The 23,163-nt window shown below is 49.8% G+C and overlaps 1 protein-coding gene across 8 annotated transcripts in view; it reads right to left on the minus strand.

Annotated features, from left to right (window-relative positions):
• Window positions 1-18,652: 18,652 nt before the first annotated feature.
• The window catches only part of LOC138719709 (bifunctional methylenetetrahydrofolate dehydrogenase/cyclohydrolase 2, mitochondrial-like), a 43,056-nt gene continuing 38,545 nt past the window's right edge, over window positions 18,653-23,163 (minus strand). For 2 of the 8 annotated variants that reach the window (XM_069855044.1, XM_069855042.1), the window contains exons 9-11: window positions 22,105-22,222; window positions 21,027-21,179; window positions 18,657-20,740 (exon numbers count right to left, since the gene is read on the minus strand). In XM_069855044.1, the coding sequence (XP_069711145.1) occupies window positions 20,686-20,740; window positions 21,027-21,179; window positions 22,105-22,222 (326 nt within the window). In that variant the 3' untranslated portion in view covers window positions 18,657-20,685. Of the gene's footprint in view, window positions 20,741-21,026; window positions 21,180-22,104; window positions 22,226-23,163 lie in introns of all 8 variants that reach the window. The other 6 variants (XM_069855046.1, XM_069855041.1, XM_069855043.1 and 3 more) reach the window with 6 other exon arrangements.

Raw genomic sequence — 23,163 nt, forward strand, 5'->3', positions numbered from 1 at the left:
AAAGCATGGGGCTCACATCGAGCACAAATACTCTAAGAGGGAATATATTCAACTGGGATACAGAGTCTGGAGGAAATGGAGCAAGGGAAAACCTTGAACCTAACGTCATCCACATAAAGGTCACTTTCAAATCTGCCATGTCTGTGAGGGATGAATTAGGTCAGAAGTTCTTAAACAACCAGGCTTTCTGATAAACCACAGGAGTTCAAAATGCTGCCCCCAAGGACGAAAGCAGCCGAAGCCTCTTCCTGTAAATGCAGGGTGAGGTCACAGTTCCTGGACAACACGGATATTTTGCTGTTTTAAGAAAAACAGTCCCCCTCCAGTTCAGTGATTTCTTAGCCAACTCCTTGGGTCAGCATTAACTCGGAACTTAATAAAGCAAAAAAACCCTCCCCTAGACAGCTCGTTCCCACCCATCTCAACCTGTCCTGGAAGATGGAGATGAAAGGCAGACAGATCCCTACAGGGCAGTTTCTAAAGCTTCATTCTTCTGCCTTGTATGACATTCTCATTACTCTCTCCTGGGCAACTCCTGAATGGCTCAACAGATCGCACTGGCGGGAAGAGCTTTCCAAATGCTCAGTTGGTGTTTTCCTTTCCCTAATTACAGCTCACTGCTCCATGCTAAGTGATTTCTTAGCCTGCCAGGGCTTTGGACCTTTTCTCACTTGTGGAGTCTCTTCGTGGCTTCTGCCTTTACTTGTTGCTAAACAAACCCATGCAAGCGTTTTCTTTGTGCCCTCATAAGGGTGTTATCGAAGCAATCCCTCCCATATCACTGCTCACAGAGCTTGCAGTTGTTTCTCCTTGCTCTGAGCGATTTGTTAAGAATACGGGAAGGACTGCAGTGGAAGACAAATGCTTTTCCCCCCAGCATGTAGCAGGCTGCAAGCAAGCTGGGAGAACAACACCAGCCCCTTACGCATCACGCACATGAGCGAGCAACGTGCACTTGCAACCCAGAAAGCCAATCATATCCTGGGCTGCAACCAAAGCAGGGGGACCCAAAAGGCGAGGGAGGGGATTCTGCCCCTCTGCTCTGCTATGGTGAGACCCCAGCTGGGATATTGCTTCCAGTTCTGCAGTCCTCAGCACAGGGACATGCAGTTGTTGGAGTGAGTCCAGAGGAGGCCACAGAGATGATGTGAGGGCTGGAGCACCTCCTGTGTGAGGACAGGCTGAGAATGTTGCGGTTGTTCAGCCTGCAGAAGAGAAGGCTGTGGGGAGACCTTAGAGCAGCTTCCAGTGCTGAAACGGGCTGCAGGAAAGCTGGGGAAGGGCTCTGGATCAGGATGTGCAGGGAGAGGACGAGGGGGAACAGTTTTACACTGGAAGAAGGGGGATTGAGATGTGATCTTAAGCAGAAACGTTTTTCTGTGAGGGTGGGGAGGCCCTGGCCCAGGTTGCCCAGAGCAGGGGTGGCTGCCTCATCCCTGGAGGGGTTCAAGGCCAGGTTGGATGGGGCTTGGAGCCCCTGATCCATTGGGAGGTGTCCCTGCCCATGGCAGGGGGCGGAAGTGGATGGGCTTTGAGGTCCCTTCTGATCCAAACCATTCCATGGCTCTGTGATCAGTCCTGTGTGCTGCTCTGTCCATTGGTACCTATTTTGAGTTCAGAAAGTCATCTCTTCACCAGTACTTTCCATTTTAATGAAGTTGACAGTTAGCCACTGAGAGGCAGGACCATGCAAATACGAAGCCTGCCCACTCTGATGGTGCAGAGTGCGTACACATGGACGCAGCACTGAGACCCTTGACCAGTGGTCAGTACCACTGGAACCATTATGTGAGAGCATGTTGCTGGTGGCTGACTGTGTGGCACATCCGCTTGACAGCTACGCCCTGAGAGCAACATCCATCTCAGGACAGTGAAGTGACAGCAACATCCACCCCTGCAGGGATGGCTGCAACCCAGCAGGCACTCACCAGCTTCTGTCGGGTTTCAACCACAGCAGCTGGTCCCGTCTGTGCACTCTCCACCGCTGCCTACCAGTTCTCTCCTTCATCTTCCACGTGGACAGCCGGTACTAGCATGGGGAAGACAAGAGGAAGACTTTGTATAGGAGTGCTGACTTCAGGGGGAAGGACAGACCTGGCTTGGGCTGCAGCTAAAAGTCTGAACAAGGCATTATGCAAGCATGTGATGAACAGAGCCCTCTGCTTCTTGCCTGCCCCGTCTGAGAGCATTGGCAACCAGGTGAGACATTATACAGGCCTCTGCTGCCATGGCTTCAACACCTTTGGCAAGCATATTTTGCCCCTTGCACTGCTGCAAAGGGTGAGGGGACAAAGGCAGGGCAAGGGCAGAAGAAAGGCCTTGTGGACTGTCTCCCAGCCTCAGAACTCTTGCGCTCGGCCTGCTAAATTAGAAGCCTCAGCACTGAGTGGTGACTTGCTGTCCCTGCAGCAGACTCCACATTTTGGCTGCAACTCAGTGGCGACCGTCACCCACACACCAGCCATGCGCACGGGCAGCTGGGGCACCCTCGACACGGGGAACGTGTCATTAGGGATGATGGAGTAAACAGCAATTCACCTGAAACCAGCTTAGCCAGCACATGTGGCAGAGCTCAAACCTAGGAAAGAGGGACGGCCCCCCGGGTGTATTTGTTTGGCCTGGTAACTAGTGCTAGGCATGGAGCAGATGCGCTTAGTGGAATTCCCCCGTCCACTAGCATCATGGGACACTCCCATTACTGTTCTGATAATTACTGTTAATCATTACTATTACTGAAGTGACCAGAAAAGAAGGCTGTGAGGAGCGGGCCTTTATTGTGCCGGCTGTCGGCTGTCGGCCTGTGGAGGTGATGAGGCAGCTGCCCCAGGGCACCTATAAACATGGGTGCCCAATCCAGCCCTGCACTCACATTTCAAACTAGGACACCGTGGTCCACAGAGAAGTTCCCCTATGACCGGAGTGAAAATAATCCCCGCCACTCCCTCTGGCTCACATCAGCTTGGAGCCAGGCTGCTTGGGTCACGCTCTCTGTCTGCTGAGAAGGGAAGGAAGCTGGTCGGGAATACTCTGGGGCACAACACTCAGTGACATGTTTCCATTCTGGGTTTTCCCTACCTGGGCCCAACCTGCTATAAGGCTCCATATTCTTAGCTCTCTAGTGAATTCAAAACCCCTAACTCCCGAGAGCCAACCCTGAGTCACATGGCGTGCGGAAACCTCCTGGGTTTGGTTTGGGAATGACCAAGTCTGTATGAAATCATCTTCTAGTCACCTTCTCCTCCCGTCCATGGTCTGAGCATCACCTCAGGTATCCAAGCCTCCCTAGACACCCTTCCTAGGTCACAGACAAAGAATGGATCAGCCAGTTCAGCCACGGCCTGGGGACCAGCAGGGAGCCCCAAGGATGGCTGCAGGCACAGGGGCAGCTCCAGCAGAGGTGGCAACCATCTGCCTACAGCATCTATTGCTCCTCCCGCATGCAGTTTCACTGGTATCAGCCAGTGGGGAAGGGCACAGACCCCTTTTTTCCCATCAGAGGTGGTTGTTCCCCACACATCTTGGAACTGCAGCCTGGATTCCTCCCCAGGTGAAAAGCAACCCAAAATGTGTTCAGACTCTGTGTGTTTCTCTGCTCTCTCAGCACAGAGTCGTGTGCTTTCCCGAGGGCCAAGGGGAGGCGAAGGGCTCAGCTTAATCCCCAGGCCAAGTCCCCTGGGATCTCATCCCTACCCGTGGGCAGGGAAGGTGCTTGTCACCTGCCGTGTGCAGAGGAGGTGGGATGAGGAGAGGAGCCTGCAACTGGATGTCCTGGGGAAGAGGTGCTGGCAGACGCTTGGCTGACTGTGACACCTCCACGGATAACACCTCTGCGTGCTACCTACACATCCACCCCTCAACCTCGTTCCTGCACCCTGATGTTATTTAAGAGATGCAGGAGATTTCCTTTACAACACATGGAGCGCATGCGTGTAAACCAAGTGGGACGGGACAGAGGCCAGGGCTGGGTCTAATTACATTGGTGCCGGTTATTAAATGAAGAAAGCCCTGAGGTAGGGCTGGCAGTTCTGGATCAAGGCCCCTGCAGACAGGGTCTCTGTCCTTCAGACATTAAAAAAGGGGCTGTAGATAAGGATCACTGAAGTAAAGCTGACAAACACAAGTTAGGTCTCTAACTGAACCACTCAGTAACAACAGCCACTCTTATAGGGCTTCCAAAGAAAAAGGCATCCCTGAAAATGACCTTTTTGTATGAGTCTGAACAGAGACTGCACATCAGATGCGCAGGATGAGCCACTTTCGGGCACTGGCTTGCTGCATGCCTATGACAGAGGTCACCCCTTCATACATAACATCCAGCTCCACACCCAGATTAATCCACCCTGCCCAAACCAAGCGCACCAGCAGCTCAGCACCAACCAAAACAAAGGCTGTGAAGTCTGCAGAGGAGATGGCCTGGCTCAGCTGGAATAGGCCAGCTGCAAGAGCCTGTGCAGGACACAGCCCCGCTCTTTTGTGTCCATCTCAGCTTCTCAACCCTTCCCAAGTTTCACTCCTGTAACATTCCCTTTTGTGAACCAGGAGAGAGATTTCCAGGAAGGGCTGCTGTACGCAAAGCTAATTACCCATCTTTCCAAATCAACCACTTTAAAGGGCACATGGGTTAACTAAGCTAAGAGAGGTCTCTCTGCGAGTCTCCATCCACTCTCTGAAAGCGTTCTTGTGCAACGTGTGCACACTGCTGCGTGCGTTGCATTATGCTGGGGCAACGCCGATTACCGTGCCCCGGATCATCAGAGTTGCTGACTGCACTGCAATTGTTGGAGATGTCTTTTGCACAGATCTAAATAATGTGGGAGCCTTTGGGCAACAGCCTTTGATTGTTTATGTGGCTTTCATAAACAGGATATTAACTATCTGTAAATATCCTGCTGGGAAGCCCTCAGCTGCGCTGGAACTCGCAATGGACCAGTCTGATTTGTGCCCATCCACAATAAATCTCTCTCTTAGAACTTCACTGGTAACATTGCACAACTGTGACTGATTGCAATTGCCTCTAATTGTACGTACTGAGGCTTCCACCTCACAAACTGTTTGTGGAACCTCACCGGTGAGACCCCACCTCGGGCCCTGTGTCCAGTTCTGGAATCCCCTACATAAGAAGAATATGGATCTCTTGGAGCAAGTCCAGAGGAGGCCACAAAGATGATATGAGTGCTGGACAGGCTGAGAGAGTTCAAGTTGTTCAACCTGGAGAAGAGAAGGCTCTGGGGAGACATTAGAGCAGCCTCTTGGTACAGAAAGGGGCTCCAGGAAAGCTGGGGAGGGGCTTTTTACAAGGGCCTGGGGTGATAGTACAGGGGGAATGGCTTTAAACTGGAAGGAGGAAGATTTAGATTAGACATCACAATGAGGGTGGGGAGGCCCTGGCCCAGGCTGCCCAGGGAAGCCGTGGCTGCCCCATGCCTGTAGGGGTTCAAGGCCAGGCTGGATGGGGCTTGGAGCCCCTGATCCAGTGGGAGGTGTCCCTGCAGGAGGTGGAACTGGATGAGCTTTGAGGTCCCTTCCAACCCAAACCATTCCATGATTCTGTGATTCTGTGATTGTTGCCATCGTCTCCCACAGGCTTGTGCTGTGTAGTTCTCAATCAGGCAGAGAAAGCGAGGGAATTGCGCTGCTCTCAGTTCTTGTTGCTGCATCTTACCTAGAGGGAGAGTTTTCTTTCCTTCATATAAACTTCCACTCCAGCTGGATGAAGATGGTGACGCACAAGTTTACATGTAGAAAAATCTATGATTTTCTTAGGAATTCCTCTGCTGTTGCAAAAAAAAAGGTTAATTTGATAGTCAGTAATGAGAAACCTGTCCATGATCCTGCAAGTTTCCTGTCATAAACACAAAACCACCTTTCAGAAACTAGTAGTAACGCTAACCTCTCCTGTTTTAGCAGTTCATCTCAGGACACCTCCTTTCAGCAGATTTCAAGAGAGGCTGAAAGCCCCTTCCAAGCTAAATATTGCACTAAAGGCAATGCACACCTACCCCATCTGGCACATATTTAACTGACTGAGTAGCCCTGGGGGATGGAGGATTTGTCTTCAGGCAGAGGGAAGTTCCAGCTTGGAAGCTAACAGGCGGGCAACAGGTGGGGTAGTGGGGTAGAAGCACCACTTCTTGTCAGCGCTAATCAACATCTGAATAACCCACCGATGCAAAGTAGTCTGAGCTCCAAAGCAAGTGCCTTAGAGAGCTCGTTACTGCAGGCTACAACCGAGCTGGCACAGGGTCAGATGCCAGTAAAGCGTTCAAGAAATAACAGTCGGCCCAGCCTTAAATACTATCTGGCAGGCAAGGGAGCCCTCTTAAGAACATATATTTTTGCTCTCTCCAAACACACTGCATTTAAAAGAGATCTTGTCTCAGCTGCCTGGTGCCCTCTGAAGATCAGAGCTGTTTCTTATCAAACCCCTGTCATCTGCAGATTACACAGACCCTGTCCCATGGGCTTTAATGCTTCTCTGAGTCCAGCTGATTTCCCCCAGCTCCTGTATCCCGGTCTGTGTCGTATCCTTAACAGAGGACATACGCAGGCTCCTGTTCCACATGCTACCTCCCACAGAGATACCCAGTCAAGCTGCGCACTGCAGTTAAAAACTGTCTGTCTGAGCCTGTCCAGCTCAATGAAGACAGTTCTGAAGGCAAAGAGGGCCAAGCTTACTATCCTGGCCTCCTTGGATAGTCCATGGCAGCCCCTTAGCCACACCTTTGTCCTTGAATTGTGGCTGTATTCTATTCCCCAGCCTTGCAGGGGGAATATTCCCCCTTCTTTTGCAAAGCAGTCCCTTTCCTCTAGTGGTGCGTGTGGCATGCAGCAGTCTAAACCCCAGCCTTTCTCTTCCCTTTGCTCCCAGCTGGATGTTGCACAGCTCACCTCTCAGCCACGTCTCCTCCGTCAGCAACACATCTCCATTCTCTCTCACCTCCAATCCCCTACAGCCATCACCCTCCTTCACTGCTCTGTCTGATCCCAATCCAAACAGTGGCTGGGCACAACGGCAGTGTGGAAAGCCAAGACTGCCTGGCACAAAGCACACACTGGCTGTCTCAAAAGGATTTTCCTTGCCAACAGATCTCAGTATGCAACAGAAAAGGGCACTGGACCTGCAAGTGTTGCTCATCCTGCACAGAATTCCAGGGAGACGGAGATAAGCTTTCCCACATTTCAAGACCTTCCCATTCTGCATCTCCTCACCCATGCACACACACTTCCTCAGACTTTGGTGAAAAGGACATGAGTCACTGCTGTGTCACGAGCAAGAGAAAGCTAGAACACGTCTCATTTCAGTCCGATTCCCAAAACAACTGCACCAAAACCTTCTTAGCAGAGGATCCCCTGTTCTTCTTTCCTCTCATGCCTGCCACTTAGGTAAAAGGCATGGGAGGGCAGGAGATGGCTCCTGACACACTCTGAGCCTTGGCTCTGGATGCCAGAGCTGCTTTGGCTGTGTGGATGCTGGGGCTGCCATCCCTGCTGCCACCACAAGTGGGAAACGTTGCGCCTGGTTTTCACACCTCTAACCCATCCTTAGCACCACCTGAATGTAGACAACTGCAGCTGGAAAAGGTGTTGGCTGTCAACATAGCGATCACAAACTTCTTTACTCTAAAACAACGAGGAAAACGCAGTGGTGTGAAGCCCTAACGCTACTTGTTTCAGGTAGGTAAATCACTGTGCATTGCACTATGAACTCAGCTGGGCTCCAGATTGCCTTGCAGATAAAGCAGGAGGAAACAGTAACTTACACCCACTGAAACTGTACATACTGCGTACTAAATGCCCTTGGGGAGATATGAGTGGCATTTAGAGCATAAAAATTGCTTACCTTTCCCTTACCAGGTAGGCAGATAAAACACCAATGTGTCTGTTCAATACTGCCTGGAAGTCTGACGCAAGCCCTCATAAGCAAAGGAAACTAGAGGCAACTGTGGTACAAGGATGTGCAACCCCAATGGCAGAACGCTCCCCATCAGCTCAAAACTGAGTGGGTCTGGAGAACTGCACGAGCTGGCAGATGTTACGGGCACAGCGAGCGTGGGAGGGCAGAGGCTGGCACTTCTGTGCCACACACAGAGGCCTGGGTGTTTCACAAGGGCATTCCCAGCTCATCGGGTGCTGCGCTGTGTTCAGACCCCCCGGCACGCAGCCGCTGGGACAGGCACTGCTCAATGTGTGCTGGGAAAGGTTGGGAGCAATTTGCTTTACTGCTGTTGCCAAAAGCTTCTATTACTGTACCTTATGAAAGCTGCAGAGAGGCACAACATTCCTAAACCCACTTTATTAAAAGCGGCAGCACCCGAAACTTCCCCCGGTTTCTTATAGATGGCAGGGCTGAAGGAGCCAAGCAGCAAAAGCAGAGACAGAGAAGCCATCTCTGCAGCGGATGGGCCAGGGGAGTCCCCATACAGTTTCAGCCAGCTGCCAAAATGCTGCTGGCTTCCCCCACAGCACATGCCAAAGGCGAGACTGGATTTCACTGTACAGATGCACCTATGAACTTCCTTCACACTCTGTAGTACTTTCATCCCTACAGCTACTTGGATCCCTCTCTGGTGGCAGCACCGAGGCACGCACAGTGCCTGCAACTTATGGAACGCACGTGCAGAGGCAGAGAATTGTACCTGCATCTCCCGGGATTTTGTATGGAATATGAAGATTATGCAGGACCTGCTCTGCATCTGCCACCACGGCACAGTAGAGCCCCAACTCTGAACACTCCCGTGGGGCTTGGAGGGACACGGCAGTGGGCACAGGGCATCCAGCTCTCCTCCATGCTGCTGGGCCTTGGGTTTGTGGGATTTTTCCCCCTGTCTTTCAAGGACAGCAGGATGTTTTCTGCAGGGTTTTCTGCACATGTACTGATCTGCATCAACCCGAGTTCTGGGTTAATGATGATTATTGTTATGAGAAATAAAAGACAAACTTGCTGTTCAGCATCATCAAAGCATCTGGAATCTAAGGCAGAGCCATGGTCTGCATCAGCACAAGGAATTGCCAGAGATTTTCTGTCCTACATGCAGGGCACCTTTGCCAACATTTGACCATGAATTTCCAGGTCAATTAGACACAGATCACAGAAAATACCACCTGGTGTAACAGGAATTCTGCGTGTGGCAGCTGAAGGAAGAACGAGTAAGTAACAAAACAATGCACATCATTAAAGGCATCACTCAAAATCAGCACCGTTAATTGTGCTACAATTTCACCTGCATGCCCAGGAGTGGCAGGGTCCCAAATGCAACAGACACTCCCAGCCTCTCCTGTGTCCCAGGAACCCCAAGCCACCTGCAGTCTGCTCCAAAACCAAACAGCATTGATGGGAAAAGGTCCAGGGTTAAAATCGCAGAGTCACAGAATTATTAAAGGTTGGAAAAGCCATTTCATCAAGGCCAGCCATCAGCCCAACCCCACTGTGACTGCTAAACCTTGTCCCAAAGCACCATATCTGTGTGGCATTTTGAACCCCTTCAGGGATGGAGACTCCACCACTGCCCTGAGCAGCCTCTGCTAAGGCTTCACCACTCTGGCAGTAAAGATATTTTTCCTGATATCCAGTCTAGACCTGCCCTGATGCAACTTGAGGCCGTTTCCTCTCATCCCATCACTCATTACTTGGGCGAAAAGACCAACACCCACCACGCTACAACCTCCTTTTCAGGTAGTTGTAGAGGGTGATGAAGTCTCCCCTCAGCCTCCTCTTCTTCAGGCTAAAAGACCCCAGGTCCCTCAGCTGCTCCTCATAAGACTTGTGCTCCATACCCTAACAGGCTCTATCCAAACTATTTCCTTTCTTCTGGAATATCATGGCACTTCTTACTAAAGGAAACACCACAAATGAATGGGAACTGCTGAGAATCCCACAGTGCTCAGAAGACAAACACCCAAATACCCAAGGACACAGATGGTGTGAAGAACCCAAGACTACATCCACTGAAGTCAACACATTTTACTACAGCTCTGCAGCTAGGCCTAGAGTCAGAGCTTGTGGGAAAATCCCTATTTTGTGATTATTCCTTCTGAAAAGCCTTCAGTGGAGGCATTCAGTTGCTTCAATTCTGATCACTTCATGGTTTAAAAAGCATTCAGAATGACCCTACTTTGAATCATCTTAGATATCCCTTTAAAGACTTCCAGGATGCAGTTTGAATATGGCACCTGCATTACAAGAGGGCACTGGACAAGTTCACCGTGGTACCCACGCAGGGCATCCTCCCTCCACCTAAACTAATTGATGAGGTCAAACCAGTGCAACCACGCCCTGAGTAACAGGAGATAAGGCAAGGACAGCAGGACCCATCTTTTGTCCCAACTCCATGAGACCTCTTGCAGTTTCTTCTCAGCGGGATGCAGCTCAGCCCTTGGCAGACCTCAGAGCTGGGGAGGAAATGCTCCTTTGCAACTCTGCCCTGTGCCCTGTTCAAGGGAACGGTGCACACAGAGTACACCTGGGTGTTCTCCTCCATGGAGACACTGGATCTTGGTGGGAAGAGGGGACTCCTGAAGGGCGAACCTGAAAGGAACCATGCTAGACCAGAAGAAAAGGCTCAGAGCGCGAGGGGCCACATAACCAGGTTTGACTCATTGCTGTGCTGAGGTCATGGCCATTTCTGTGCAGGCCTCAGAGCACGTGTGTGTTGGTGTAAGGTCATGTCCTTCACCTGCGTCACTCCGCATTCTTCTTGGGAAAAATCAGGAAGAAACTCCTGGTGGTTCTTGGCTCCTGCACACATTTTTCATGCACTGGGGAGCACCTAGCCCATAGAGAACATTTTTTTGCTGCTGTAATCTTGATGGAAAAGGTAGTTAGTGATGGAGGAAGGAATTGAGGAGATAGCTGAGAAGAGCCCGAGGGAGGAGACCTTTCAAATGTATTTGTACTGGAGAAGTTGTGAACATGCCACCAAAAATGTCAATAGAAGTATTAATGAGGCAAGGGCAAAGGAACTTCCTGTCTTTCAGCTCCTGGGGAGTCCTGCCTGCGTTTCCATGTGCTGGTTCGCTCCGGCAAACCCAGACCACCCAAAAGGGCACTGCTCTGTGTGTGGCAGCACACCCCATGGAGTTCATCCATGGGCAGTTCAAGACATCAAATCACCTTTAGCTGGACAATGAGAAGACACCATGCTTTTAACCTGTAGGTTTTGGATAGTCATGGAGCTCACGGAAGTGACCTCCAGTTATAAGAGCACACAGCAAGCTACAGGCCCCTGTGTTCACTGAACAGGGCTCCACACATCCAGCAGGGTTGGTTTAGAGCTGGTGTTCTAGGCTACGTAAGCTGAGCTGTGCACGCTCACCCTCGTGTAGGGGCTACAACAAGCTGTTCAGCTCTAGAAGCAGAAGTGGGAAATGAGAACACAGCCAAACCAGGGACCAACACAGTGAGATACGTATCTCCTGGGACTTTCCACAGACCTTACTCTGCTGTCAGGGGAACCACTCAGCTGTCCCCAAACCCAGTTCTGGGCCTTGAACTTTGCTTTGAAACACTCTGTCCTGTTTCTTTTGACTTGTTTTACAGGATTGGGTTGGAAGTGACTGATTTTACAGGCTCATTAAGCACGGTGCCTTTGGCCAGGCTCAGCTTGCTGGCGTCTTCTTGTTCTCGCTTATCTTGAAATTCACGGTTCTGCACATCACCACTGCCCTGAGAGCAAGGCAGCAGGAGAAACGAGCAGGAACTCCTGCCTGAAGGTTTTCACAATCATCAGGTATCAAAAGATTTGATCCTGTGTGCAGATTCATGTCTGATCTCAAGTTGAACAGAAAGATTAGGCCCCATAGCCTTGGATTATTTCCCTTGCTGGGTAAGAGAAGCAGCAGATTGAGGACAAGCTGGCTGTTCTGCGTTCTCCATGGCAAGGGAAATCCTCAGCACTCTCAGATCAACACCAGCACTACTAACATCAGTACGGCTGCATTCATTGAAAGCAGCCTAGGTTGGAACCAAAATGTAGAATCATGGAGTGGTTTGGATTGGAAGGGACCTCAAAGCCCATCCACTTCTATTCTCTGCCGTGGGCAGGGACACCTCCCACAGGATCCAGGGGCTCCAAGCCCCATCCAACCTGGCCTTGAGCACCTCCAGGGATGGAGCAGCCACAACTTCCCTGGGCAACCTGAGCCAGGGTCTCCCCACCATCACAGGAAAACCTTTCTTCATAAGGTCCAGTCTAAACTTTTCCTCTTTTAGTTTGAAACCATCACCCTTTGCCCTATTGTTACAGGCCCCATTAAAAAGATTTTCCCCATCTTTCTAACCAGCTCCCTTTAAGTATGGAAAGGATGCAATAAGATCTCCCCAGAGTCTTGTCTTCTCCAAGCTGAACAACCCCAACTCTCTCAGCTTCTCTTCACAGGATAGGTGTTCCAAGGCTTTGACCGTCTTTGTGGCCTCCTCTTCATCCTCAGCCTGTATTGAAACCATGGCTTGCCTTGAACCAGGTGCAGGACCTTGCATTTGGCCTTGCTGAACCTCATGAGGTTTTCACAAGCCCACTTCTCCACCTTGTCCAGGTCCCTCTGGATGCCATCCACATACCTGAGCCTGTTCACCCATACAGGGCAGACACAATGTCCCATTCAGATGTCTGCTGCAGCATCTGCTTTCTCACCCTTGCTAGCAGCTCCCCACCCACAATAATGATAAATCCCTGACTGCCGAGCTTCAGTGCTTGCGCTGCTAGGGAGAGCGGGCAGATTAAACTGCCCAAGTCCACCCAGTGTTATGCCAGAGCTACAAAGCTACAAACCAGCACCTCAGATGCTAAGAGTTTCCAAAAGTCCAAGCACAGATAAGGCTACCTGGGAGCTTCCTTTGTGTTCCCTTCCCAAACAGCACCCCCTCGAGTAACCCACATGAATGAGTGGTGCGGTAGCCTTGAGAAGAGGGGAAAAGGCACAAACCCATTAGCCAAATACTACATGTTCTGGCTACATGGCATGGCCTGCAGTTCAGGGTCCCCCTTGCTGTCCCCACCTGCCACTGACTCACCTCAGCCTGCTTCAACCACTACAGGGATGCACCACAGCGCCCAGATCCTCCCTGTTAGGTAAAGGTGTCACAGAGGCCTGGGAGGCCCATCTGCTGCCCCTTAACCTTTACCTTTTGAATTAGCACCTATTAAAGACACCTTCCTGGAACAGAGCTTGTATTCAACCGGCCGGCAGAGCTCAATAGAACACACCTCATCACGGGATTTGCCAAAACAATGGGACATGGACTTGGTCTTATGTATAGAAATGATGTCAAACAGATTAGCCCAAGTTAGTCAGACACTCCTATGGAGCACGGCCCTGTCTTCTCCTGTCTCAGTCCCAGTTCTATTTACCAGATGGAGCTGTGGGAGGCATCCTTGCACACCAGCCTTGAACAGGGAAGGCAGAGGAAGGGTTCTTGCATTTCCCGCTCCCTCAACAAAGAAACCCTAACAGCAATCCAAAAAAGCAGAGAGCACAACATATTTCATAGAGTGACAGCATCAAAGCTCCAGCACTCCCACCCCTGGATCACAACCTGGCTCCTTGCCTCAGAAACCTGAGGGTGATGCAGATCAGCTTGCCTACACCAACAGCTCCTCCAGAGACAGGGCTTCCAGGAGCAATTCTGCTTGGAGATGGCAGGCATGGGCACTCAGTGTTGTCCCCTGCCTAGAAAGCCCTCCCACCTTGGCACCACAGGGTGGCCTTTACCAGCCTGTCCCTCATCAGTCACCAACAATGCCAACAATGTCACCATCCTGCATTTTGGTCCATCATGACCAGGGAACACAGCTGGGGGTTTGAACATCAGGGACTCAGAGTATGTCAAACTATATTTTTGCTTATTCAAGGACAAAATGCCATTAAAAAGAAACAGTACTGGGGAATCTTTACGAGGAAATGTGTTTGCCAACATTCACCTGATAAATTCAGCTGAAGCTTTCATTAAAATCAAGATTAAAATCATACCCTCATGTGTGGATACCTCTGACCTTTTTATGAATGGGAAAACTGAGCCCAGAGCAACAGTTCAGTTTTACAGGCAGTTTTATTGCCTCAACAGGGCAAAAAACCCCCAAACCATCAGAGGAAACTCCCCAACAAGGGCTATGCAAGACACAGCTCGACTCCCAGCTTCTGCTTTTCTTGAACTGCTTCAGAGAACAAGTACTTAGAAGAGCTCTTACCCTCATCTGTGACATTTTCCCTCACAGACTATTTTTATGTTATATTTAAAAAAAATGCAACTAGAATTTTAATTTGGCTTGAACGATTGCTTTGGGCTAGTTGTGTGACAGCCTCCATGTTGTGGTGTGTTGCTTCTATGTGGACTTCATAGCAGGATATGGACCTTAATGAGTCTTTAAAACCAGATAGATGGAAAACTCCATAACAGAAGTATTTTGAGCATTATGCTTATGTTTTTGTATCATTTACAGCTCACATTTTGACTCTTTTTCTACATGAACATTGATCAAGTTTCAGCCCCAGCAAGACAGACATAAAGCTTTAGACCTTGGTGCTGCCGATTTCCATCCTCCCACTAACAAGATGTTCATCCTATCACACTAATGACAACTGGGCCCGTTCCAGGCCCGAGGCTGCTGCTGTTTCCCTTCAGTAGAGGCAGAAGATTGGTCTTTAAGGAGAAAAGCAGTCACCCAGATGCTGGGTGGGCAGCCCAAGGTTCAGGACAATGGGCTGACCACCCAAGTCAACCTCCACTCCCAGCCCAAACCAGTCTGCACCCAAGCTCTCACCCCCAGCCACCCAAGAACACATTTGTCCCATCCATGCAACAACGGGCTGAAGATGCCTGGCCCAACAGTGCTCCTGGCAGCAGCACTGTCACCATTCTCCTCCGCTGCACCCACTGGCAGTGTCGCCTGTGCTGCAGCACCTCCTTCACCTTGCTGAGAGCTGCTTCTTCCAGAGCCGGCTCTTGCTTCCATCCAATTCAGCAAGAGTAGAAGCAGCCTGCAACCTCCTCGTAGTACAAGATTTTATTGCTGTTAGGATAATTAAGTACTACTTGCAGCAAACTTTTAATGAATACCTGCACTTTTTTCCTGCACTAGTTCCTTAACCAGGCTGTAAAGAAGGAGCCCTAGATGGTTTCCTGGACTTACAGTACAACAGGGACCTCTACAGGCATCTGCCTCTTCATTGCAAGGCTGAGGTCACGACATGTCCGTGCAGCAGAGACGGCAGAGCACTGGCTGCACAGACAGCACTTTCTGTCTCTTAGTCCACAGGTCCAGTGGCTGACGGTCCTTTGGCCACCAAAATGACACCTTGAAATGAATGCAGCAACCAGTGCACTTCCCCTCGACTTCTCATTTTCATGTTTCTTTCTCTGGAGGCTGGATCCAGCCACCCTGCTGCCATGAAACTGTTTGGTCCCACACTAGAAGCTACTAAAAGGAGCAGGGCTGTTGCAGACCCTCCCTGTGACAGACTGGAACTGACTGAGTGAAGCCTGCAGGTTTGAAAAGCTTGATGCCTGCCCTTCATGTGAATTCAAACCCACTCTCTCTCAGTTCTCCACAGCACATCACCCCCGAGCACTGCCTCACTTCACAGGGGTGTTCTAAGGACAAATCCATTAAGGATCACAAGCTCAGGGGTTATTGGAGCTATTTGGAACTTAATTATTACATCTCTTACTTTGCCAAGTTACCCTTCTCCTTAGGGGATGCTTTTTGAGCTACAGTGTATTTAGAATGATGGAATGGTTTGGGTTGGAAAAGACCTCAAAGCCCATCCAGTTCCACCCCTGCCATGGGCAGGGGCAACTCCCACTAGATCAGGGGCTCCAAGCCCCATCCAACCTGGCCTTGAACCCCTCCAGGGATGGGGCAGCCACCACTGCTCTGGGCAACCTGGGCCAGGGCCTCCCCACCCTCGTTGTGAAGAATTTCTTCCTAATACCTCAGTCTTCCCCTTCCAATTTAAAGCCATTCCCCTCTGTCTTGTCACTCCAGGCCCTTGTAAAAAGCCCCTCCCCAGCTTTCTTGGAGCCCCTTTCAGTACTGGAGGCTGCTCTAAGGTCTCCCTGGAGCCTCCTCTTCTCCAGGCTGAACAACCCCAACTCTCTCACCTTGTCCTCCTAGCAGAGGTGCTCCGGCCTTTGCATCACCTTCATGTCCTCCTCTGGACACATTTCAACAGTTCCATCTCCTTCTTATGTTGCTCCAGGTGGGGTCTCACCAGAGCGAAGAAGAGGGGCAGAATCCCCTCTCTCACCCTGCTGGTCACACTGCTCTGGATGCAGCCCAGGACACAGTGTGGCCTTCTGGGCTGCAAGTGCACATTGCCAGTTCATGTTGAGCTTCTCATCAATGAGCACCCCAAGTCCTTCTCTGCAGGTCTGCTCTCAATCATGTTGTCCCTGAGCCTGTACTGAAACTGCAGATTGTCCCGACCCAGGTGCAGAACCTTGCACTTGCCCTTGTCAAACCTCATGAGATTCACATTTCAAGGACCAGAAATTAAATAAAACATACAATGGGTGTAAAGAACAAGAAACCTATAATATTTTGCTGAGAGCCATGTGACTTTGGGGGGGATTGAACATTTGTTGTTGTTTGCTTGTTTGTGGGTTTGGGGCATTAAGTCCAGAGTGACTGGCAAGTGACCAGTTTGGCAGCAAGCTCTTGGGAAACAACCCAGCATCCACACTTGGACCAAGTGCCAGTTAGCCCTGCGCTTGCCACAAGAGCACAGATCTGTGTGTCACTTTTAATGTGCACCAGAAGAAGCTGGGTTGTGGGAAGGATCAGAACCCCTGCTGTGTCATCATATAAAACATACTCTTGGTTAACAGGAATAAGAGGAAACCTTCTCTGAGGGGAAACTCTCCTGCTTACCTGCCTGCCACTCGAGCTCCAAGACCTTCCCCAGGATCCTCTGCATTGCCTGCAGGTGCTGGCTGGCTATCGGACTAGATGAACTGGTGGCCTGGCTGCTCCGACTGCAGAAATAAGCCGTGTGCTGATTCCAACAGTGCACCTGATCAGGCAGGACAGGGACACTGTGTACTCCAAGCACTTCCTACTCTTCCTTCCCAGACTAAAAGCAGTATTCTGAAAGGACAGTCGTCTTTTCCTCAGGCTTGCACCTCATCATTTTAAACAGACCCTGCTGGGGTCAGGTAAGCTGCAGGCCACCCACACACTTCAGCAGAAAATGGGTGGGATGCAAGTAACAGCCAAGCATCAGCAAGAAAGTACATCTGCACGGCGGCTGCAGCTGCCAGGATGCAGGCCTGGGTGGCTTATGGGCACCTAGGCTGGAAATGGGCTGTGAGAAAAGCCAGTGTGGTTCCACCAGCCAGGATCACACACAAGGCAAACGCTCTGGCCTTCGGAAAGGCAGGTCCTGGTCTTTAATGTCTCTCTTCTGGCCCTGCTGAGCTGGTGTCCCACCAAAGCTGATGCAGGACTGCCTACAAGCCACACACATGCAGGGTCTCCTCTGGAAGCGACAGGGTTTGGCACGTGCAGCCAACAGGAAGCAGAAGCTTACTACTGCGTTAAATATGCCATTATAGAAGAAGCCCGAGCCCAAGCCTGATAAATAGGCCAGAAAAGATGATCCTGATCTTCTGACAGGCCAGTTCTGCAGGAAATTCAGCACCGCAAGCAGCAGCACACCACACCAGCCTAGCAGCATCTGTCACTGATCGAGGCAGGGCTCAGCATAGCTGACTCCACGGAGCAATCTGAGGCAATGCAGGCTTCCTTGGTCGGGTCACTGCATGGAGTAGAGCAATTCATTCATGCAGTGATGCCTCCAGCACAACCGGGGCCCGATGAAACCCCTTCAAACTGTGATGACATTGCTTTTCTCCCACAGGGGCTACAGCCAGATGGAGAAGCTGTCACCTGTACTGGTGCCACCAGCCTTGGATACTTGAGAAGCCCGAAGCCTGCTCTGTGTTGTGCATCCACATGATGGGCACACAGCAGCTGGGTGGCAAGGAACTCATTTCTGGAAGCCGTGATACTACTTGGGAAAAGAAAACCACAATAAAGCAAAGACTTACTTTTCCTTCCTTCTTCCCACCTTTGCTTTTCCACTTTATTCTGCCTTTACAGGAGGTCTCATTTTGTGTGGCACACTCATCTGGTGTTTCACTTTCCAGTTTCTCTTCCTCTAGCAGAATCTCAGCAAGCTTCCACTAGCAGAAAGCAAACTAGAAAAAATATTTCACTACTTAATCCCCTGCTAAACTGTGGCCTTGAAATCAACCTTCCTTTCCAGCTATATTTAACCAGGCATTAAGAAAAGGCAGCCTGTGTGTGTTTCCGTAGGCAGAGAGCATCTCACTGCAACGAGCAAATACTTTGAAGCAGGACTTGCACACCTTGTGAGGCACCTGCTCAGCCACCAGTAAGTAAAGGGTGTCCAAAAAGTCAGTAAAAGGACATAGAAATGGTTAAAACCCAACAAAATCCATCTCTCCCTAACAGCTTTCTTCAGACAGGTGAAAGTCCAGTAGTTCAAACTCCTGCCTTTAGAACTCCTTTACTATCTGCAGGTATGCTCTAGGCAATTCGTGTTGCTGCGCTCCCCTGTGGTGCAGGAAGAAAACTCACTGAAAGAAGGAGATTCACTCTTGCAACAGATGCTTTGAGGCTTTTCATCTTTTTGGCCTATCTAATGCTCAAATCCAAAATTCATGAGAAAGACCTGTCCCTGTGTTTTCCTGATGACATGCATGTTTCTAGCATGTATTTCCATTTGATCTGTGCAGTGTGTGCAAGGGGTGAGGGTGGGGTTCAGTGTCTGTGTGCGGATGCACAGACTCTATTTCACATCTACATACACGCGATGCAGGAATTGTTACAGCTACAGTGTTCAGCTACTGAAAGTCAACCCAAAAATCATGAAAAGCAGAAGCTGTCTCTGAGTGGAAGCCAAGAAAGGTCAATTAAATCTTCAGATGAAGAGAACAAAAAGGCTGAGTGGGAAAGTCAGCTCAGTGCCTCTCACAAAGCACTCGGGAAAAGACTGGTCTCTGTCTCTGCCCAGCTTCTCACCAGCAATCCTTTCTGTGCATGCATGTCGCGCTTGCTCCCGTCTGCTGCACAGGGACTCCAACCAAACAGCACGTGGGGTGTTTTATTTATTGGTATCAAACGGAGAGCCAAGATGACTCAGCTGCTGACCAGGATCCCCCTGAGCAAGAAGCCCACTTGCTTCAGACCACTTGAGTGCCACTTTTCCCCTTCCAAACCCCACCTTTCACACACATTTCAGCACTGTCACTGCAGCCTCACAAATACATTGTGGTTTTTCAACAAATGGCATGCATCCTGTTGTGAGAATTAACTCCCTTAACAAAGAAATGGATATTTCCAGCAGGGCACCTGAGTTCAGGAGCTGGTATCGTCTCACAAAATCACCAAGTACCTAACTGCTTTTTTCTTAGAGATGATGAAGCACAGTGGATGCATCTTACAAAGTGTGAGAGCCGAAGTGTACATCTCAGAGCCCCCTCCAGTCTCATCCTTGACAAACACGCCGGCTGTCAGTGAGAAGTCACAGTAGTGCCACTGCCTTTGGAACCAATTTTCTTCCATTTTCCTTGAACACAGTCCTTTTCCCTTTGCAATTCTTCATGGACAAGATTAATCAAAACCAGCTCCTCACCTGGAATCTGTCCAGGGAGAAACAAAATCCCTGCAGTCATTTCCTTCTTATTTGAGTGTCACATTGTGCACATAATGTGAGAACAGAACAGAGAGAATTGGTTTCCGGAGAAAGCTATACTGAAGTTCCATAAAGAAATTCCACCTCCTCCAATGGAGTCTTGTGGCAAAATCACAAATCAGCAAGGGAATGTTTGTGCCTGAAGTTCATCAATCCGATAAACCTCTACACTATGTTTGGGAAGAGTACAGCGCTTTGTCATGGGCACACTCAATAATCCATTTTGAGAAAGCTGTCTGATTCCTTCACTTACGAAAACAGCAAGAACTTGGTTTGCCCAGAGGTGCCAGGATCTAATTTTCCAGGAACTGCTTACTCTCTGTTCCTAAGTTTCAGTAAGCTCTTGAGATCCCTTCATTCTCCTCAGTCCAAAGCATTTAATCATTTTGTCCTTCCTGGCAAAGGACGCCTGTACTTTGCTTGGCGTACTGAAGGTAACTGCTGCGCTGGAAGCGGGCTATTCATCCACACACAGAGGCAGCAGACACTGAAACCAGAACCCAGATGGTTTCTTGTCAGCATGTGATGTTCAGAACACAACTCCACGGTGAGGCAAGTTGTGCTTTTCCTCCAGAGGAGAGAAAAAACAGAAAAGAGAGGGGGGAACCCAACAGAAATGACATGAGCAGAACGCTGTACTAGAGCTTGAAATGACTGAAAACAGCTAAAACGCATCAGTCTTGCCCTCAGCAAACACCAGCGACAGGTGAGTGTCAAGAGGGCTGCAGGTATCCTTAGCCATTTGGACCTGTCCATCCAGCAACCTTTGCTAAGAGGAAGTCTTTCTTCAGAAGTGAACGAACCCAGCAGCTCTGCAGGAGTTCCCTTCATGCACTCGCTCTGTCATTCCCTTCATTTCACCTCCTCTGCGAGGCTGGGGTCCCTGCCAAATGGTGCAGAGGGGGGGCTGCCTTCCCAGTGGAACTTCCTCTCGGTGACAGGCAAATTGGTAAGCGTTCCAACGCCAGCCCTTCACAACGCTGTCTCGCCCGTGCAGACTTTGTAGGGTGACTTCAATTTCCTGCATCTTAAAAGGACAACATGGTGTGATTTTCATCAGACTAATCTAAGCCCGCAGCAATCTGAACAGAAGCAAACCCCAACCGCCTAACTCATTGAAGCAGCCGCATCAACACCCATGTTTCAGACCCGGCAGACAGACCAGAAAGCAGAGGTACAGAGCATCAGCTACTTGAAAATCACACCGCAGATCAATAACCACATTCCCAGTGCCCTCAAAACTCTGCCTGCTGTTTCCTCCTGCCTGCTGTAATTCAGAGGAACATAATCAGAAGGTTACACATCTCCCGTACCTCTTTTTTACGTAGCAGTAGATAATAGCCAGTATCCCACTTGTCAATATTCCTATGCCAATTCCCACAGCAATGTAGCGTTCGTATGAAGTGTGTGCATATGAATTTAGTGTTAGATGTTCACACCTCTCTCCATTGTAACCTGCAAGGCACCTACAAAATAAACACCAGGCAAAAGTTACTCAGAACTTCTTACGCTTTGTTTTTCAGAAACATGTTGATTTTCATCAGTTTTAAACAATCTAGAACAAGTCTAAACGGGAATGGGCTGAATCTGATGCTCAGTCAGAACCTCTTCACTCCACCAAGACTACCAGTTGCCCCTGTCTGTCTAGTTTAAAGCTAGCTTGAGTACTGCAGTCACAGCAAACACCATCTAAGCACACCCTCATCGCAGAGGGCGTGGATGAGGAACACTGAGTTCTGCTGATCCTTTGCTGCTGTAATGCCTCCAAAGGCCAAAGCTGCTCAGGATGGATCTCTGAAAATGTTCAGGACACTCCAGTACTGGCTGGTGTGTAAGTTGGTGGGGTATAAGGCAGTTGCATCTGACATCTTGGAAGATCCTGCCCGTTTCACTGTGCCCTCTGCGAAAATCTACTTATTCCTCTACTGCTTCCTCTAGCACTGGCTGTACTTGGAGACGCCATCACAGCAGCGATCTACAAATCATACAGTCATGGAATGGTTTGGGTCAGAAGGGACCTTAAAGATCATCTAGTTCCAACTCCAACCTCCTGCTGGATCAGGGGGCTTAAAGCCCCATTCAACCTGGCCATGGACACCTCCAGGGATGAGGCAGTCACAGTTTCTCTGAGCAGCCTGGGCCAGGGCCTCCCCACCCTCATGGTAAGGCTATGAATATTCCATCTCCCTCTAGCACAGCACCACTGCCTGGTTCACCGTCTTCAGCCACCACAGCACTCAAATCTCTGAAAAGTTTAACCCTAACAATACCCATCTGGCACTTGAAAATTGCCATCCCACTGATAATAAGCCACATTACATTACAGCAGACAAAGAGACAGGGCTACTGTTGTTATGTGCTAAGGAGAATACTTAAAAGCAGTTTCTTTACTTGCATATGGGTCTCCTCAGCTCGCTGTGGAAAGCGCAGAGCCCATTGATGCAATAGCTGTAGTGCTCCTCCAGACAGGCCTGCATAAGCTTCAAGAGCTTCGGCTGCTCTGTGTAGTCTGCTGGGAAAGAGGAAAAAACATGTTATAGTCAGGAAATAAAAAATCATTTAAAGTATTTTCAAAACTCAAGCAGAACAGAGACTGCCTGCAGAAGACAACACACAGATTTATTGCACACACTGACATACATGGCCAGGCAGAACAAGCTTCTAAAACATTTCAGCATAGCTTCAGAGAAAGGTCAAACTGCAAATTACTCACTTCTGAGGAGCATGTACAAAAATGATTATGGGAGACTCATCCAGGGTAACATCAGCACTATCCAACTCACAATCCAATCAGGAAAACCAGCCTGGGAAGATCAGGGTTTTAGGAACACCAAGAGCACTGAATTATCCTTGGTATGCTTCCTAGCCTGAATTCAAATTACTGGTCAATTCCTTTCTTCTTTTCCCTGTCACAAGACAAACTATCGCACTGGTAATGCTCCTGCCTGCCAACTCCACAGCCATAAGTGAGTGGTGGGATTATTCCCTTCATCCGTTCTCCACAGCCTAGAGTCAGCAGAGTGCCAAACTACTCCTGCAAGCACCACATGGCTGGTCGTCCTGTGCAAAAGCGTTGTCCATAACTATTGAGTTTCTGACCTCGCACAAAATTCCATCATCCCATTCAGTAAGGACGCTTCTGCTGTGACAGCACAGAGAATGACAGCTTCATTACCAACTGCAGCTGCTCAAATGGGAATAAAGAAGAAGTTAAAACTTATCCTGGGGATCTTGGATCAATATTGCATCTGACAGAAGAGTGCTGGCGCTGGGGAGTGAGGCATGCTGCTGTGCAGGAGTGCAGAGTCCAGCTGGGGCCTGTAACACGGGAGCAGGGATGCGGCAAGTGAAGAGAAGGCTCCAAAGCTTCACCACCAGAGCCAGCATCTGTTTGAACTGGTCTCTACCCAGTTACAGGCATCACTGGTGGTGTGGGGTGTCCAAGCAATC

The sequence above is a fragment of the Phaenicophaeus curvirostris genome, chromosome 4 (genome assembly GCF_032191515.1).
Source record: "Phaenicophaeus curvirostris isolate KB17595 chromosome 4, BPBGC_Pcur_1.0, whole genome shotgun sequence".
Classification (NCBI taxonomy): domain Eukaryota; kingdom Metazoa; phylum Chordata; class Aves; order Cuculiformes; family Cuculidae; genus Phaenicophaeus; species Phaenicophaeus curvirostris.